The sequence below is a fragment of the Pipistrellus kuhlii genome, unplaced genomic scaffold, assembly GCF_014108245.1.
Source record: "Pipistrellus kuhlii isolate mPipKuh1 unplaced genomic scaffold, mPipKuh1.p scaffold_m20_p_3, whole genome shotgun sequence".
Classification (NCBI taxonomy): Eukaryota; Metazoa; Chordata; class Mammalia; order Chiroptera; family Vespertilionidae; genus Pipistrellus; species Pipistrellus kuhlii.
In genome coordinates this window covers 57,775,042-57,793,098 of record NW_023425529.1, presented here as the reverse complement: position 1 = coordinate 57,793,098, position 18,057 = coordinate 57,775,042, and the positions used below count along the sequence as shown (strand labels likewise).

General features: G+C 40.5%; 1 protein-coding gene across 2 annotated transcripts; it reads right to left on the bottom strand.

Annotated features, from left to right (window-relative positions):
* Positions 1-314: 314 nt before the first annotated feature.
* SLC35E3 (solute carrier family 35 member E3) lies at positions 315-14,413 on the bottom strand. Of its 2 annotated transcripts, XM_036456650.2 has the most exons (5): positions 13,794-14,412; positions 12,832-12,942; positions 7,762-7,920; positions 3,090-3,172; positions 315-565 (listed from the first exon to the last, which is right to left on the bottom strand). In XM_036456650.2, the coding sequence occupies exons 1-5, from the start codon at positions 14,193-14,195 to the stop codon at positions 379-381; spliced, it is 942 nt and encodes a 313-aa protein (XP_036312543.1). In that variant the 5' UTR covers positions 14,196-14,412; the 3' UTR covers positions 315-378. The 2 variants fall into 2 exon arrangements, with proteins under 2 accessions (XP_036312543.1, XP_036312544.1); XM_036456651.2 differs by lacking the exon at positions 12,832-12,942 and having other exon boundaries at positions 13,794-14,413.
* Between the last annotated feature and the right edge of the window lie 3,644 nt (positions 14,414-18,057).

Sequence of the window (18,057 nt, the reverse complement as noted above, 5' to 3'; positions counted from 1 at the left end):
AAGCAAGGAGAGAAGTCCTATGTGTCTTCTTCGGAAGAGTATGGACACTTTAATACCAGGACACACCTGTAGTTTAGTGACATGAAGTCCTCTGTCACTGTTACAGAACTTTAATTCATTTCATGTACTTCATTTAGTATAACCAAACCATCCTACATACTTCATACAATTGTGACCTTTCAAAAGAGTCATGAGTTAAGTTCTTAAAAATAAAAGTACTCTAACTGAAAAAGTCATATAAAATTCCCTTTGTGTTACTTCTTGTAAACCATCATTCAATGAATTCTGCAGTGTAATTCTTTTTCTTCTTTGAAAGCAACTTGCAGGTTTAACATTTTTTAATCTTGGGATGGTTTTATTTTCTCCACAAAAACCCAATTAAGGACGTTGTACCAATTTACTCTTACTTCCTTCCTGTTCACTGAGCTTAAAGTGGGTATAGGCGAGGATGCCAAATAATGTACACAACATGCCAAGACACTGATTAACTGACAGCGGGTCCTTAAATAAAACATAGCCTCCAAATAAAGTGATGCAGAACTTGAAGTGTCCAAACATGTTGTAGCTGAGGTTTGGGATAAGGATAAAAAGGAGTAACAAGCTAGGTGCTATATTCTCACACACACACACACACACACACACACACACGTGTGCGAAGCAAGAGCTTCCTTTGCTCAGTTGGTTGGGCGTCTTCCTGCGCACTGAAAGGTCAATGGTTCAATTTCCAGTGAGGACACATGCCCTGGTTGAGGACTCAATGCCTGGTAGGGGTTGTGCAGGAGGCAGTCGATTGGTATTCTGCTCTCACATCAATATTTCTCTCTATCCCTCTCCTTTCCTCTAAGAAAAAAAAACCAAAATGTTTTAAGAAATACCCAGAATCCAATACCTTCTCACTGTACCCACTGCTACCATCTTGGAACCAAACCACTGTTATTTCCAAATTAGAATATTACAATGGCCTTGGCAATTTCCTTTCCTGCCTTGCTTCATGTAGTCCAGTGGTTTGGCTGCAGGATGGAAGCAGTGGATCTAGTGAGGGGTGGATTCTGCCACCTAGACAAGGTCTGATACATGACTGGGGACAGGGAGTGTGACTGGTATCTACAGAGGTCAGGGATGCTGCCAAACATTCTATGATGCCTAGGATAGGCCCCTGCAACAAAGAACTGTCTGGCCAAAAAAGTCAATAGCACTGATTTGGGAAACCCTGCTTTATTCTTGACACAGTGGACCAGAGTAACTCTATCTATCTATCTATCTATCTATCTACCTATCTATAAAGGCCTAATATGCTAAGTGTCCCTCTGACCATTCAACCAGTTGCTCTGATGTGCATTAACCACCAGGGAGCAGATGCTCTGACCAGTAGGTTAGCTTGCTGCTGGGGTCCAGCTGATCGGGATTGGGCGAGACAGGCCGGACATGCCCTGGAGCCCTCTCACTGTCTCTGCCCTGCTGGCCAATCTCTTACAGTCCCTCCCCAGCCTCTAAAGTATTTCTTCTAATTAACTTCCTTTCAATGTGCATGAATCTGTGCACTGGGCCTCTAGCTAGAACGTAAGTAAGATCATGTCATTTCTCTGCTCAAAACTCCAGCGGCTTCCCTTCTCACTCAGAGGAACAGTCCTCTGTAAGAGCTCTGCCCCACCTGACTCCCTGTCACTTCTCAGTCCCTATGCCACACCTCCCTCTGCACTTCCTGCTCCAACCACGAGGGCTCCCTTGTTCCTTAGGGCTCCTCACCTACCCTTCTTTCGTTCCCTCGCCTGGAATGCTATTCATCCTGATCTGCCTGGAGTAACCTCTGTCCCTCAGGTCTTTACTCAAAAGTCCCCTTCTTACAGAGGCCTTCCTGACTTCTCTCCCTAAAATTTCACTCTGTCCACAACATTTCATATCCTCATCCCTGCTTTATTTTTCCTCCCTGGCACTTAACACAAATCTGTATATTTTCTTTTTGTGTTTTGTTGATAGCCTGTTTAAGCCAATGAGAACCAAGTTGTTTTTTTTGTCTATTTCATTATAGCTCCAGTAGATATTCAATATGTAAATATTAAGTCATTGAACAGTTTACAGTGGGTGTTCAATAAATGTCTGTTGAATGCATAAGGGCACACACTGGAAGCCTTGACGTGGCAGCATGGTGCAGGAGTTTGGGGACCAGACTGCATGGTTTGAAATCTAGATGCAACACTTCTCAGCTACTCGACCTCGGGTTATTGACACTCTCTGCACCTCAACTTCCTCCTCTGCAAAATAAAGTTAACAGAATTTACCTCACAGAGCTGCTGTGGGAACTAAATGCCTAACATACCCAAGGTGACTGGAAAAGTACCTGGCACAAAAAAAAACATTTCTTTATTTTTAAAAAAATTATTATTATTGCTGTTATTTATTGATAGTTGGCAAGTAGGATGCTTTTTTACTTTGATGACATCAGTATACAATGACATGACATTACTAAACTACCTCTCTGATATAAAAAAAATCCATTCTTTGCATTTGCCTAAGAGTGGAATAAAGTGAAATGAGAAAAGAAACAGAATGACAAGCAGAATATTAAGAGTTTGATTCAGACCTGCAGGGTATGACTTCATTTCTTAAATACTGAGAAAAACAGGCACACCCATATCCATATAAGGTTAAAAACATATGATGGAATTCAGAGGTCACATGCCAATTTCAGAAGCCTGGTTATATTTTGTTATATGTATAACCCCACCTCTGCTTTATTACTATAGATAACTGAGAATTGACTGACCACCCAAGCATCCATCCCATATTCAACTACAAATATTTATTTAACCCCTCTGTGCAAGAAATGGTTTTTCTATGTTAATTTTTACAAGGGAAATAGTCATCTATGACTTGAGAAAATGAAAAAATGTTCATGATACAGAAAGCTAATCCATTTTCCCAGATTTCATTTCTTTAAATTTCTATAGACTTTAGTGTGGAATGAGATAATTAAAGATTAAAATAACTCACTCTACTCAATTCAGGCCATGCAGTAAAGGAAGTTAATGTGATGGTGTATTAGAAAATATAAAGGACTATGCATTTGTAAGTCATTAGGAAAAGGATACGTGACTGGTGAAGTGTTCCCAATGATCCAATAAATTGATAAGTTCACCATGAAAGCTATTACTCCAGATAGAAGCACCATAAGCTACAAATAAAACAAAAGAATCATTAATGCAGCTTCAATCATTATAATCTTCAAGGGAAAATACCTTTCATTAGGCATTTCTAAAAACTCAAATATAACCATTATAAACAAAATTTTTAAAAAGAATCAATTTATACCCTGGCTGATGTGGCTCAGTTGGTTGGGCATTGTCCCTTCACCAGGAAATTGCTGGTTTGATTCCTGGTCAAGGGCACATGCTTAGATTTGGGGCTTGATCCCCAGTAGGGGGTGTGTAAGAGGCAGCTGATCGGTGATGTTGTGCTCTCACATTGATGTTTCTCTCTATCTCCCTCTCCCTTCCTCTCTCTAAAAATCAATAAACTATTCTTTAAAAAAAAAAAAATTAATTTGAAAGACAACAAGAATTAAAGGTAAAAGAATAAAATGAATAATGTTCAGAAATGTAATTTTGTCTAAAAAACTCAGAGGAAAATTCTCCAATAATATCCTGCCTCTGAATGTGAATATCCAGGTTCATTTTCTTATCCATCTGAAGAAAAATTACTTTTAAAAAAATGTATTATTATAAAAAAATCAGAAAATAAACATAAAATAATTCTTATAACCCCAACCATCAACCACTATTAATACTTTAGCATACATCCTTCCAGATCTCTCTTCTATTGAATTGATCATATTTGTTCTTATTTACAATAAATCAATATGTATTCATTGGATATCTACAAAACAAGGCTATGCCTTGTGAGGAACACAGTATTTTCTTATTCTCAAAGAGCTTAGAAAACACTTAAGGACACAAAGTCATGGTAATCATAGCTTACACTTACATAGACATTATTACGTGCCAAGAATCGTTCTAAATGTTTGACATATATTAATTCACTTAATCCTCACAAACCATATGAGGTAGTAACATATTATCCCTTTTTATAGATGAGAAAACAGAACACAGTGAAATGAAGTGATCTGCCTGAGATCACAGAGCCAAGAAGTGGCAGGGCTGAGATTAAAACCTGGCGATCTGGTAATGGAAATCCTGCTCTTAGCACACTCTGCTATGCTGCCTCTTAGCCACATGACAGTGAGAGTGCAATGCAAGATTTCTGGCTCAGGCAGTAAAAGAACATGACCTACCTCATTTATAGGCAAACAGATAATATATGATCTATATGAATCTCTAGGCAAGACATACTGTTTGGATCTGGAATAATGAGAAAAGTCTTTGGATTTCAAATGTCCATTAAAGAAAAAAGAGGGGGCAGGGTTTCAAGCAGAGAGAACAGTATGGGCCAAAGCATGGAGGCAAGAAAACAAAAGGTACAGACATGGGACAGTGAATAAGATGAACTTGGCTGAGGACTGGGGAACAAAGTGAGCTGAACCACTGTGTACATATACAACATTCTGTTCAAACCTACCTCACAATTTTACTTTAAAAGTTATAAAGTTATTTGCTATTTCTAAAATAAGAGAGTTTAGATGAAATATCAGTTATGATTTAATTAGTAAGAAGTTTACATTCCAAAGAGATGAATAAGTCATATTTGAAGATTCTTTTGTCCCACGTGGGTTTTTTCAGTTTCAGATCAGCACAGTCATAAGAGGCCTAATGGAGTTGGATTTGTGTCTTATTTAGGTAAAGACAGTAAGCCATCATTTGTTTTACAAAAGTGAGGCCCATTACATTTTCTTTCTTTATTTTATCTTATTTTTTAAAATAAATTGATTGGGATGACACTGGTCATAAATTTTTAATTAAGAGAAACTTGCTCCTTAAATATCTAAAAATATATATATTTTATTGACTTTTACAGAGAGAAAGGGAGAGGAATAGAGAGTTAAAAACATTGATGACAAACATCAATCAGCTGCCTCCTATACGCCCCCTACTGGGGATCGAGCCAGCAAACTAAGGTACATGTCCTTGACCAGAATAGAACCCTGGACCTTTCAGTCTAAGGGCCGACATTCTATACTCTGAGCCAAACTGGTTAGGGCATCTCCTTGAAGATTTTAAAAACTGCTACTAGAAATATATCATTGTTAATTTTATTGAGTTCACAGAATATTACATACCTATTTTTGATGACTTAGCATTAAAAATACAATTACAAGCTCTACTTTGAGGCAACGATGCCCTCTAGGGACATTAAAGAAGGAAGGTGACTTTAATTTAAATGGCCTTGGGCCTGCTGTGCACTAAGTTTCTTTGCCTTGCCCTTATGGCCTTTCTGCTGGGATAATGCCCTCTTCTTTCAAATCCGTCAGAGGACCTATGGCAAAAACCTCTCCCTTTCTAATGTAAGATGTCTAAGCTGCAATGGTTTGAAGACCAGATCATTATTTATCACTTTTGTAAAATTATTTATCACTTTTGTAAAATGACAGAGGGGACGGCCATTTCTACTTTGGAAAAAAGAGTTTATGTCGGTGGGGCTTACTCGGGGTGGGAATGGCTGGGGAGGGGGGAGTCAAGCGGGGGAAAAAGGAGACATGCAAAATTTTAGATAATAAAAAAAAGGGGGGGGGTTATGTCAAAGCACATGAATTTAAGACAACTATCAATCTGCTTACAGGCAGCACAGTGGATTGGTTAAGAATATGGACTTTGGAGCCAGGAAACATCAAATCAAATTCTAGCTCTGCTTTCTAGCGTAGGATCTCAAGTCAGTTACTTAACTCTGTCTGTTTCCTCATCAGTCAATATAGGGAGAAAATAGCATGGATCCGCACAATAACATTGTTGTAAGTAAGTTAATATTTGCAAAATGCTTAGAAAAGAGCCTAAAATAGACTAAGGGTTAAGTAAGTTTGATAAGTTAACACTACTAACAAAAAAACATTCCTATTGACTGTGTTCCAAAGGTTACATGGGAAGCAGACATTCCTTCCCTAAGTGGGGATTATACTTTCTAACTTAAAATGTCACCAAAGTAGCTGAAACCGGTTTGGCTCAGTGGTAGAGCGTCGGTCTGCAGACTGAAAGGTCCCAGGTTCGATTCCGGTCAAGGGCATGTACATTGGTTGCGGGCACATCCCCGGTAGGGGGTGTGAAAGAGGCAGCTGGTTGATGTTTCTCTCTTACCGACGTTTCTAGCTCTCTAGCTCTCTCCCTTCCTCTCTGTAAAAATTCAATAATATATATACATATTTTAAAAATGTCACCAAAGTACATATCCCTTTGATCTACAATTCTACCCTTAGGATTCTAATTTAATTAAAAGAGGTACCAGTTCACCCTAGCCAGTTTGGCTCAGTGGCTAGAGCATCGGCCTATGGACTGAAGGGTCGCTGGTTCTGATTCTGGTCAAGGGCACATGCCTGGGTTGCAGGCTTGATCCCCAGTAGGGGGCGTGCAGGAGGCAGCCAATCAATGATTCCCAATTATCATTGATGTTTTTGTCTCTCTCTCTTCCCCTTCCTCTCTGAAATTAATAAAATATATATACATTTTTTAAAAAGAGTTGCTTTAAAAAAAGATATTTCCATGAGATATTACGTGAGAAAAGTTATATACAGAAAAATCATGTGATATAATGCCATTTCTGTAACAAAACAAATGTTTATTTCATATAAATACATGTGTGCTTTGTGTATGTTGATATATGGGTGTGTATACCAAGGAGAAAAATATGAAAAAACAAATACTAAATGTTGACATGACTTACTTCAAGGAACAGGAATGGGATAATGAGATGCGGAAGTGTGCATGGGTAAGAGTACTAAGGAAAAGGAATCTATGATTTTTTTAAAAAAGCATATATAGTAAGGATCCATGCATATAAAATTATACATCCACACATACGAACACACATACGTGTGTGCTTATGTATCTGAAAAATAGATACATGAAATAATCACGAAAATAATAAATGTGATTATCTTGGTTCTAGAGGACCTTTACTTTCTTTATATTTTTATGTATGTTCAAAACCTAAACAATGACCATGTACTATTTTATATTATCAAAACAAAGTTAAGCAGCAAGTGAAAGTTAACTATAAGGGAGCTCCCATAAGAGTGTCAGCTGATTTCTCAACAGAAACATTTCAGGCCAGAAGGGAATGGCATGAAATATTCAAAGTGATGAAAAGCAAGGATCTACAACCAAGTCTACTCCAACCAAGGATATTGTTTAAAATTGAAGGAGAAATAAAGAGCTTTCCAAATAAGAAAAAGTTAAAGGAGTTCATTATCACTAAACCAACATTATAAGAAATGTTAATGGACTTCTTCAAGAAGAAAGAAGATAACAAAAACAAAATCAGTAAGCCTATATTTTCACTGTAAAAAACTAAAATAAAAATAGATGCCTGAATTATTTGTGGGCTATGGCTTTGAGTGGTCAGAACGGTAATCAGGAATCAGCAGACCTGAATTTTAGGCCTGGTTTTGTCACTATCTGTCTGACCCTAAGCAAATCCCTTAACCTTCATGCCTCAGCTTCTTCATCTAAAAAATAATCCTTAGTTTGCTTCCCTGAGAGGATAATGAATATTAAATGTGAGAATGGATCTGAAATAGTGCTCTGAACACTAAAATTGCGTTAATAATAGAGGGATTGCTATCATCTTGTTTCTTTGACACAAAAAGCCATTAGAACTCACCAGAGCAGAGACTGACCAGGGGCTGAAGAGCCCCCCTTCTCCAAACAGGGGCTCAAAGAAGGGCACCGCGACCAGCAGCATGCCCGATGACATGGGAGCCTGGTAGTACAGCAGCTGCATCGAGTTAACTTGCAATTCATGCTGTTTGGCTCCAACCCACTGAAAATTAGGAGATAAAACCAGTTAGGCAGAAAAAAAATAGCATTACTCACTGTAAAGCAGAGATGCAACTCTAGCCACAAAGATGGGAATGTGGGGCACAGGGGAAGGGGAAACACCTGATTATTCTACAAGATTTTAAAGGTCAATAACATATACAAATGTTCTTAAAGCACCTTGGATGGGAGGAACTTTATTAATTCAGTGTCTGATCATGTATTTTTTTCCTGGAGAAAGCAAGTCCCTTACTTTCTTGTTTATTAACACTAGTGGACTCCGGGAATTATTTCTTCTTTTTCTCATTTTAGTTTTTCTTTGCTTTCTTTCTTTTGATCATCTATTTTCTTCTGAATTATAATAAAGAAGAAGATCCTCTCTCCCCTTCTTATTCTAGTAAAAGGGGAAGTCCATGCATTCATGAGCTCACAAGCATAATAGATCTCAGGAAAATATGGCAGGAATGGAAATTTTAGTCATTAGTAGGAATACAGAAGCAGTGTCTGACTTCATTTCTTTCTAAAAACAAAACAAAACAAAACAAAAAAACTGGGCGACAGGGAAAACTAATTAGAGACAGACAGGAACCTCAGTTACCCCATGTGGCTGCCAATGTAATGTGACTAGAAAGGTGTGTGAGGTCTTTCAATTTACGTTAAAAAGCCTAGTCAATGGTAAAAGGAATCTTTCTCTTTATGGATGACTTTTCTGTGGGTAATCTCCCAATAATACATGCAAGAAATGAGATGATCACAAACCCTAAACAACTATATCATTCAGCAGAACCAACCCTTCAAAGCCAAATCCCATCAGTCCTCTAAATGCTTTGCAATTATAACTGTTTAAAGAAAGCTTGATAGGACCATTTGAATAAGATTTGGTAAAAACAGCCGAAACCAGTTAGGCTCAGTGGATAGAGAGTCAGCCTGTGGACTGAAGGGTCCCGGATTCGATTCTGGTCAAGGGCATGTACCTTGGTTATGGGCACATCCCCAGTAGGGGGTGTGCAAGAGGCAGCTGATGGATGATTCTCTCTCATCGATGTTTCTAACTCTCTATTCCTCTCTCTCTCTGTAAAAAAAAAAAAAAATCAATTTTACACACACACACACACACACACACACATATATATATATATACATACATACATATATATGTATAAGTATATATATATATGTATATGTGTGTGTGTGTATATATATATATATATATATATATATATATATATATAAAAGATTTGGCAAAAACAGCCAGGCCTTTGAAAACCATTCCTACATAATTCTTTTTCCTGTTGGTCTGGGTATCCTATTACATATACTCTAAGTCTATAGAAATTCACCAACACAAAAATAAAAGAGCAGGAAATCCGACACATACTCCTGCCAGCCTTGACTAACAGTCTTCTGTGACGATGAAGGACAAAGAATTGATTCTGCTGCTGCTGGCTCCTTGAGGCACCGCAGTGGGCAAAAAACGAATGCAGAGTGTACGCTATCGCGCTGGCAGCCTCGCCAGGCAGCTGGGCATCTCTGGCACAGAACCGCCTGGTGAGTCAGGGCCTCTACTTCCTGTTCTTGAAACTGCTCCCTCAAAGGGCACCATCACTCCAACAGCTACATCAAAAGGGCTCCCTTCTAGTCTCCTCCTGCTGGAGCTCTCTGCAGACCCTGAAAAGTTCTCTTGGAAGAACCTGACCTCTGGTTCGCACTGCTTCCTTCCTCACCTCTTCCTTCACTTACTGTTTTTAAGGTTGGTGTCTGGCCTTCCTCTTTGAACTCCCTAACTGATTTCTAATACTATCTGCTAACATCTATAGCTCTGACCTCTTTCCTAGAGCTTCCTTCACTCACATCTTCAACGGTTTATGAGTCATCTTCACCCGCAAGCATGTCAAACTCATGGCTGGTGGGCCACATGCCTCGTTCATTTAAAGAGGAAAATTCCTTTTACCATTGCCTGGGCTTTTTAAAGTGAACTGAAAGGCCTCACACACCTTTCTAGACACATTTATTTAAAAGAGGCATGCAGCCGAAACCGGTTTGGCTCAGTGAATGGCGCGTCAGCCTGCAGACTGAAAGGTCCCAGGTTCGATTCCGGTCAAGGGCATGTACCTTGGTTGTGGGCACATCCCCAGTAGGGGGTGTGCAAGAGCAGCTGATTGATGATTCTCTCTCATCGATGTTTCTAACTCTCTATCCTTCTCTCTTCCTCTCTGCAAAAAATCCATAAAATATATATATATTTTTAAAAAGAGGCATGTGGCCCACCTGTCGCGAGTTTGACATGCTTGAGTCAGGACTTGTTTAAAATCAAGCTCATTTCTTCCTTCCCTAAATCAATTCCTCTTGTGTTGGTCCAATAATTGATATAATCTCCTCCAACAATCAGCCTCCTTGCTTTCCTTACTCTTCAGATTCAATCAGGTCCCACTAATTCTTTCTTTAAAAGGTTTCTGGAGTGTTTTTCCTGATCTATTATTCTACTACCACTATGCTCGTTCAGCACCCTCCTGTCTTCGCCTTGAACCACAGAGAGCTATGAACTGTCACCCTTCCTTCCCTCTCTTTTCATTCTTCATTACCACGAGTTATTTTTCTAAAATACAGAGAATGATCAAGTGACTCTCCTCTCCACACTCCGCTCCTAGTGCCTGCAGGGTGAAGAGCACACGTCCTTCTCAGGACAGCTAAGACTCTGCCTCTGGTCCCACCCACCCCTCAGCCTCGTCCTTCCTCAATGCAGCGTGTATGCTGTCCCACTGGCATACAGTCTCACCAAACAAATCAAGTTCTCCAAGAATGCCCCCATCATAGCAAAGAAAGACCTCTGCTATACTTATCTGCTAAGCAAACTGTTCACTTTTCCATGAAGACTTAACTCACCACCTTCTGGGTAGAACTGCCACTTCCTCCCTGGTGAGCCTCAGAACTTTCCTCAGACCCTGAGCTATCCTACACGTGTTTCGACCATACTGAATTGTAGCTGCTTTTCATCTTTGTACCCTCAAGGAGAAGCATAAAGCAGAAGAAATGTCTACTGAAGGAATGAATGAACGACAGTCTTTCTACAACCGTCTTTCTATAAAGCTCATCACTCATCTTTTAACTCCTTTTAATGCTCCAGCAGAAATAACTGAGAAATAACACCTGGTTACAATTTTCTTTAAAATGAATTTCTGGGAAACACACCTATTTTGTAACAGTACTTTTACCACCTACCAATAATGGAGAACTCTGCCCATTTGTTAGTCTACAATCATTCCTTGGTCAAGCTCATTTCAAATATCTACCTAAGGGATATAGAACCCTTTGATTTTAATCTATAACATGTTGGGACTTGTGTGAACAAAAATGTTCGTATTGGCATGAACAGTCAGTGCTCCGAATTTAAATGATATATAATGAATATAAAAAAGCATAATGTCCAACAAATAAAAGTTCTTGCCATAACTAATAAATATCGATATTTAATCCGCACTGGGCTAAAAAAAAAAAGTTCATTTAGCAGAAAAGAATGCTCATTTATTTTATCTAAAACAAAATTTAAACTCTCTGAAGTACACCCAGTATGATTTTCTTAAAGCACAAAGCTGAGCTTCCTCTGGTTACTCTCTGCAGGAAAAGACAATTTCTGGGAGCCAAGTGACAAGACTGAGTGAGTGCTCATCCTTTCATGCCTGTGGTGTATTTTTTTTTTATTTTTTTATATAGTATTGCCTTTAAAAAAAAAAAAAAAATATATATATATATATATATATATATATATATATATATATATATATAATATTATTGATTTTTTACAGAGAGGAAGAGAGAGGGATAGAGAGTTAGAAACATTGATGAGAGAGAATCATTGATCAGCTGCCTCTTGCACACCCCCTACTGGGTATGTGCCCACAACCAAGGTACATGCCTTTGACCGGAATAGAACCCAGGACCTTTCAGTCCGCAGGCCGACGCTCTATCCACTGAGCCAAACCGGTTTCAGCTGGTGTCTTTTTTATCACTAAAATATGTATTCAACCCCAGAATGTTTACATAACAATGTTTCTGAGTGATCAGTATTATAAAGTTTAAGATGCTAAGGCTGTCTCATTAAACTCCTAACACTCAGTAAGAATGCCTTAGTTTATAACTAGTGGATACTTGCAAGAAAAGTAAAATTGGTTACGCATTTTTTACTCTAATTTCCCCATGCAGGCACACCCAGAATTTTCAGTCCAAGGTTTTCAGTATAGAGAAAATACTGTTACACTGTATCCTACACCAAGTTACTTCCCCGCCCAATATGAAAAACAAAAAATATGCTTGTTCAGATTTTATGGTAATGAAGTAAGTGGATCCCTGAACAAATTTTTAATGAATGCCTTGCTATATAGGCAAGACACTGTGCCAGTACAAGAAGCGAAATACCCATTGCTATAAAACATTATATAGATAAATTATTCGAAGCCAATATACAAGTTGTAACCGTAGCATATTTTTTGGGCAAAGATTTATAAATCTGTAATTTTCCTTTTCCATTCAAATTTTTGAAAGTGTACTCACTCCTTTCATAATGTTATAATTAAAGAGTAAATGATACATGTAACCAATGAACTCAGTCCTCAAGCAAAAAGTCTTATTACTCGTTTTGTGGAGACTTCCCAGAAAATAATGTAACACCACCCCAAACTCAAACTGTTAAGCATGGGTATCATACACTTACAAACAGGTGGGTAGGTATTTGGTGAGCATCACACACCCAAGTTTCTCTGTCTCCTTTCTTCTCTTCACCTTGAGTCAGACAATTTATGCAATGATGCTTTCTTCCTAACAGTCTATTGTCTCTATACTGTATTTTATAAACCTTGGGATACAGCTTCAATTATGAAATCTGCTAAAAAGGCACATAAAGAAAAAGAAAATTACCAACCACTTGATAAAGGGATGTAACTAAAACACCAAGAGCAGCAAACACCATTCCAAGGAAATTAAACTTCACATCGTAATAAGAATTTAGGATTACACCTAAAGTTATAGGAATCTGTAAAGAAAAAGAGGTAAATGTTGTTCAGATTAAGTTCAAGAGTATTTCTTTCATGGTGTCTTACAAAGTTAACTTTTTTTAAAAACATCACTAGGAAACAATGAACCTCTATACATTTTTCTTTCCTATTTGAAAACATTGTTAATCCTGTTTCCTCAAAGTTAAATATGATAGTTCTCATTGTGTTACATTTAAGTCTATTTAAAGATTTGGGTAATGAGTTCATGCATTGCACTTTGTAAGAAATGGAAACCAAATGCAGGAACATAGGTGGAAAAGAACCCCGAAATTGGTGTCTAAACAACATATAAACATAAACATATAACAACAGCATTTGAATCTTAAATATTGTAAATTATTAAGTGTTAAAATTATTTTAGTCTATTTCCCTATATGTATAGATGCAGAAATCAGTGCAGAATGTGGCTGCTGACATAGTCTGAGACATATTTTATCTTAAACCTTTAACGTTTATCGTACATGGTTTGGTTCCCCTGGGGGAGATGGGTAGTTTCTGGTTTGAGATTTTGCAAATATCTGATTCACTGACTTGCATTACCCAATACAGCTTTCTTTTCTTACCGATCGCAGCATTTAAGGATATCAACAAACAGTAGTTATTAAAATGCACAAGCACACTTCTAAGCTAAGAGCCCCATGGAGTGTCAGGATGGCTTTTTTCCCCATCTCCCCCAAATCAGCCTTCAACTGACATGCTCACACCTGTGTGGATTTCAAGATGATGGAAAAAAGCGTGGCCTGAGTTTAACATTCAAAATTCCCGGGGGAAAGGACAGTCCAGGAGGTGGGATGTTGGAGGAGCGCCTTGCGACGCTGAAGCTACTCACCAGCGTGAGCTGTATTTTGGTGGAAAAGGTTTTCTTGTAGCAGAGCGTCTGGATCACTATGATCACCGGCGTGGTCATGGCCTTGGCCAGCTGGTAGGTGCCTATGGTGTTGTTCTGCAGAGAAAGGTTGGTGAAGACCACGAAGCCACAGAAGCTGAGGGCCAGGAGGAGGAGCTTGGAGGGCGGCAGGCTCTTGGGGGCAAAGATGTTCAGCTTCTGGCAGAGGTACAAGCCCAGCCAGGTGACCACAAAGTGCACCAGGGTCAGGCTCATGTTGGGGAAGCCGTGGTGCACGTAGATCCATTTGTTGAGGAACACGATGCAGATGGACACCAGCAGGTTGAGCAGGAGCCCGGCGGCAATGCGCCCGTTGCCCCTCACTCTCTCCGCCAGCGATGCCATGACTCCCGCGAAGCCGGGGCCCTTCGGTCCCCGAGAGGGACGCCCGGCCTGCCTCCGGCTGCCCTGGCCCTCCTCCTCCGCGGCCGTGGTCCCGCAGCCGCCGGCTTCAGCTTCTGGCCGCCTAGAGGGTCCCCGGCGAGCCACAGCAGAGTACACATGCTCCGCCGCCGCCCATGGAGCCCGCGGCGACGCGACAGCACGTCCCGCGCCCCGCCCCCTGCCACGTGACTCGGGGCGCCGGCGATTCCGCCCCCAGCTGGGAGCCGAGCAGCCGCTACCCTGCGCAGCCGCATTGGGCTCTGGGTGCGCGGAGCTGCTTTCTTCGTTCTCTGTTCCTTCTTAGTCGCCTAATCTGGACCCATCTGAGTTTCTTAGGATGTTCGGTATTTTCTGTGTGTCAGTTGACTCCACTTGCCAGACTGCTGCTCTCAAGCTGATGGAATGGGCTATGCACACGGTTGGTCAGCTTTATGTTTGAGACAGATGCTGAGCAATTTTAGTCCTCCAAATATACAGATTAGTCAGTGTGATGAAACTTCATATATTCATCACGGTTCGCAAACAAGGCAGATTTTCTTTTTGTTTGCCCTTTTATTATTCTAGAAAAGTGTCCATTTTACTTAAGTGTTTTAATATACTTGGTTAAAGTAGTAGATAATATTCTATCATATTTTGAATTTATTTAATCTGTTGTTATATCACTTTACTTTTTCTAAACATTATGCATTTGGGATTTCTCTATTCCTTGATTAGCCTTGTCAGTGATCTGTCTATTTATGGGTCTTTTCAAAAATTACTTCTACTGATTTTGTTTCTACACACTACAAATTCCAACTTTCCTCCCCTAATCTCTTGAATATGAATGTTCGTTTGTAAAGGATTCAAAGCTGTGCGTTTCCCCCTAAAGAATAGCTTTGCCCGCAGTCCTCCAGATAATGTAATATTCTCACTGTCCTTATTTCCTAAGTCTGAATTTTAATTTAAGAATTATTCAGATATTGAGCACCTGCTTTGTACCTAGCACTGTATTTGGCACTTGGAGATAATGGAGAGTAAAACCAATCCAGACCCTTTCTTACAGAACTTAGGGAGAGAAACCTGGTACCAACAATTATAAACCATAATAAATGAAAGTGTGAACAAAATATGGTCCTATGAATGTATAAGAGAATTTGATCTAAACTTGGGGAGGCAAAGGTGGTCAAAGTCTTCCCCCAAGAAATGACTCAAACTAACATTTGAGAATGAGTGTAGTTAATTAGACAAAGTCTAAAGTATAGCTTTCTTAACATTTTTCTGATATGCTTTTTTCCCTATCAAATCACCAAACTCTGTCATCATACTTTTATGTGCTTTTCCATTGTATATTTATATTGCCATCCTCCCTTCCAGTTTGGACCTACAGACCACTACCTGATCAAGGATTTATCATGTTTACCCTCACCTGCTTTCCAATTAAAAGCCTAGGCTTTAATTAGCTTATCTTGGTTGTCTCCTAGTGATTATAGATTTGGACTGATAATCTTAGCATGGATGGTAAGTTATATTTTTTTTTATCATTCTTCTGTTTCTCTTATACTGTATTTTAAAAATAGTTTATGAACTCATAGTTTAACATATCCAGTTAACCCAATTTGACACATTCAATGAGTTCCATGCCCTTTTCACTCCCCAAATAAATGCTAGTTTATAAGAACCAGAGTGTTGTTTCCCAGGGAAATCATGTGTCATCAGGCTAAAAATAATAACAGTAAATTTTAAAGTCCACTTATTTGTTCTGTCCTTAGTGAAATTTTATTATATGTTTCTAAGTTAACTATTAACAATATAAATAACTCAACATCATTAAATAAAGTTAAAAATATCTTGCAGATTCCAGCTGCCTATCAAGGCCTCCCTTAGTCTGATGCCACCTTTGACCTCCATCCAGTTTCCCACTATTTCAGACTTGTTCTCCAGGCTGGTTTAGTTGGTTAAGTGGCTTTCTTTATTCCCTTCAGCAAAGCACAGACTCCTAACTCTTATCAACCTGAAATGTGATTGTTTTACTCTCATTGTTACATGTTGAAAATAGAGGTTCATGGATGTTTCCTTGCAGCTAAAATGGGATGAGGATAAGGTTCAAACCCAAATTTCTCTGGCTCCCTAACCCATTTTCTTCCTTTTTGTTATGGAAAAACTTGTGCGAAGTTAAAACAGTATGGTAAGCTCCCCTACCGGCCTGATTGCCCCTAACTGCTCCTTTGCTGACCTGATCGCCGCTAACCTGCCTCTGCCTCACCCTGCACCCGGAACCCAGGACTCCCTTCTCTGGCTGGCCATAGGCACCCAGGACCCAGGACTCCCTTCTCTGGCTGGCCATAGGCACCCGGAACCCAGGACTCCCTTCTCTGGCTGGCCATAGGCACCCGGGACCCAGGACTCCCTTCTCTGGCTGGCCATAGGCACCCAGGACCCAGGACTCCCTTCTCTGGCTGGCCATAGGCACCCAGGACCCAGGATTCCCTTCTCTGGCTGGCCATAGGCACCCAGGACCCAGGACTCCCTTCTCTGGCTGGCCATAGGCACCCAGGACCAGGACTCCCTTCTCTGGCTGGCCATAGGCACCCAGGACCCAGGACTCCCTTCTCTGGCTGGCCATAGGCACCCAGGACCCAGGACTCCCTTCTCTGGCTGGCCATAGGCACCCAGGACCCAGGACTCCCTTCTCTGGCTGGCCATAGGCACCCGGAACCCAGGACTCCCTTCTCTGGCTGGCCATAGGCACCCAGGACCCAGGACTCCCTTCTCTGGCTGGCCATAGGCACCCAGGACCCAGGACTCCCTTCTCTGGCTGGCCATAGGCACCCAGGACCCAGGACTCCCTTCTCTGGCTGGCCATAGGCCCCCAGGACCCAGGACTCCCTTCTCTGGCTGGCCATAGGCACCCAGGACCCAGGACTCCCTTCTCTGGCTGGCCATAGGCACCCAGGACCCAGGACTCCCTTCTCTGGCTGGCCATAGGCCACCCAGGACCCAGGACTCCCTTCTCTGGCTGGCCATATGGCACCCAGACCCAGGACTCCCTTCTCTGGCTGGCCATAGGCACCCGGGACATTCCCTTCTCTGGCTGGCCATAGGCACCCAGGACCCAGGACTCCCTTCTCTGGCTGGCCATAGGCACCCAGGACCCAGGACTCCCTTCTCTGGCTGGCCATAGGCACCCAGGACCCAGGCCAGTTTCACTAGGGCTGGCCACAGCCACAGGGGACCATCTGTGGATGGCTTCACCTGGGCTGCAGCCACAGGTGCTGACGCCCAGGACCCTGGGATGGGTGGCTTGTCCCTCTCCTTGGCCGCAGCCTGGCTGGCCCCCATTCCTCTCCCCAGTGTTGAGTGTATGAGTCATTATGGCATGAGGGCGTGACAACTACACGCATATTAGCTCGCAATTATATAGGATACCACAATTTGTTTAGTCATTCTCCTAGGGACAGTTATGGTATAAAGTGGGGGTCAAGTTTATTTTCCATATAGATATTCTATTGTTCTGTCACAATTTCTCAAACTCCACCCAAATTTTTCATTTAGAAAAATTTTAAATCTATAGGAAAGTTAAGACTAGTATAATAAACATTCTTGTGCCCTTTCTGTAGATTCACTAGTAAGCATTTGGCTGTATTTGTTTTATCTTTGTAAACTTATATATTACAGCCTAAACCATTTAGAATTAAAGTGCAGACTTCATGACCTTTCATTGATAAATATTGCAGCATGTATCTCTCCTACTTAGCTACAATACCATTATTATACCTAAGAAAATTAATATTAATTGAATCCTAACTAATATGCACTCTATTTTCTTGCTGGACTATTGATGGGA

Coding starts and splice junctions, on each gene's coding strand:
- SLC35E3 (XM_036456650.2), bottom strand. CDS start 14,195: ATGGCATCGCTGGCGGAGAGAGTGAGGGGCAACGGGCGCATTGCCGCC. Junction 12,943..13,793: donor CCAAAATACAGCTCACGCTG/GTGAGTAGCTTC, acceptor TTTTCTTTACAG/ATTCCTATAACTTTAGGTGT. Junction 566..3,089: donor GGGAACACTTCACCAGTCAC/GTATCCTTTTCC, acceptor CCCAAACCTCAG/CTACAACATGTTTGGACACT.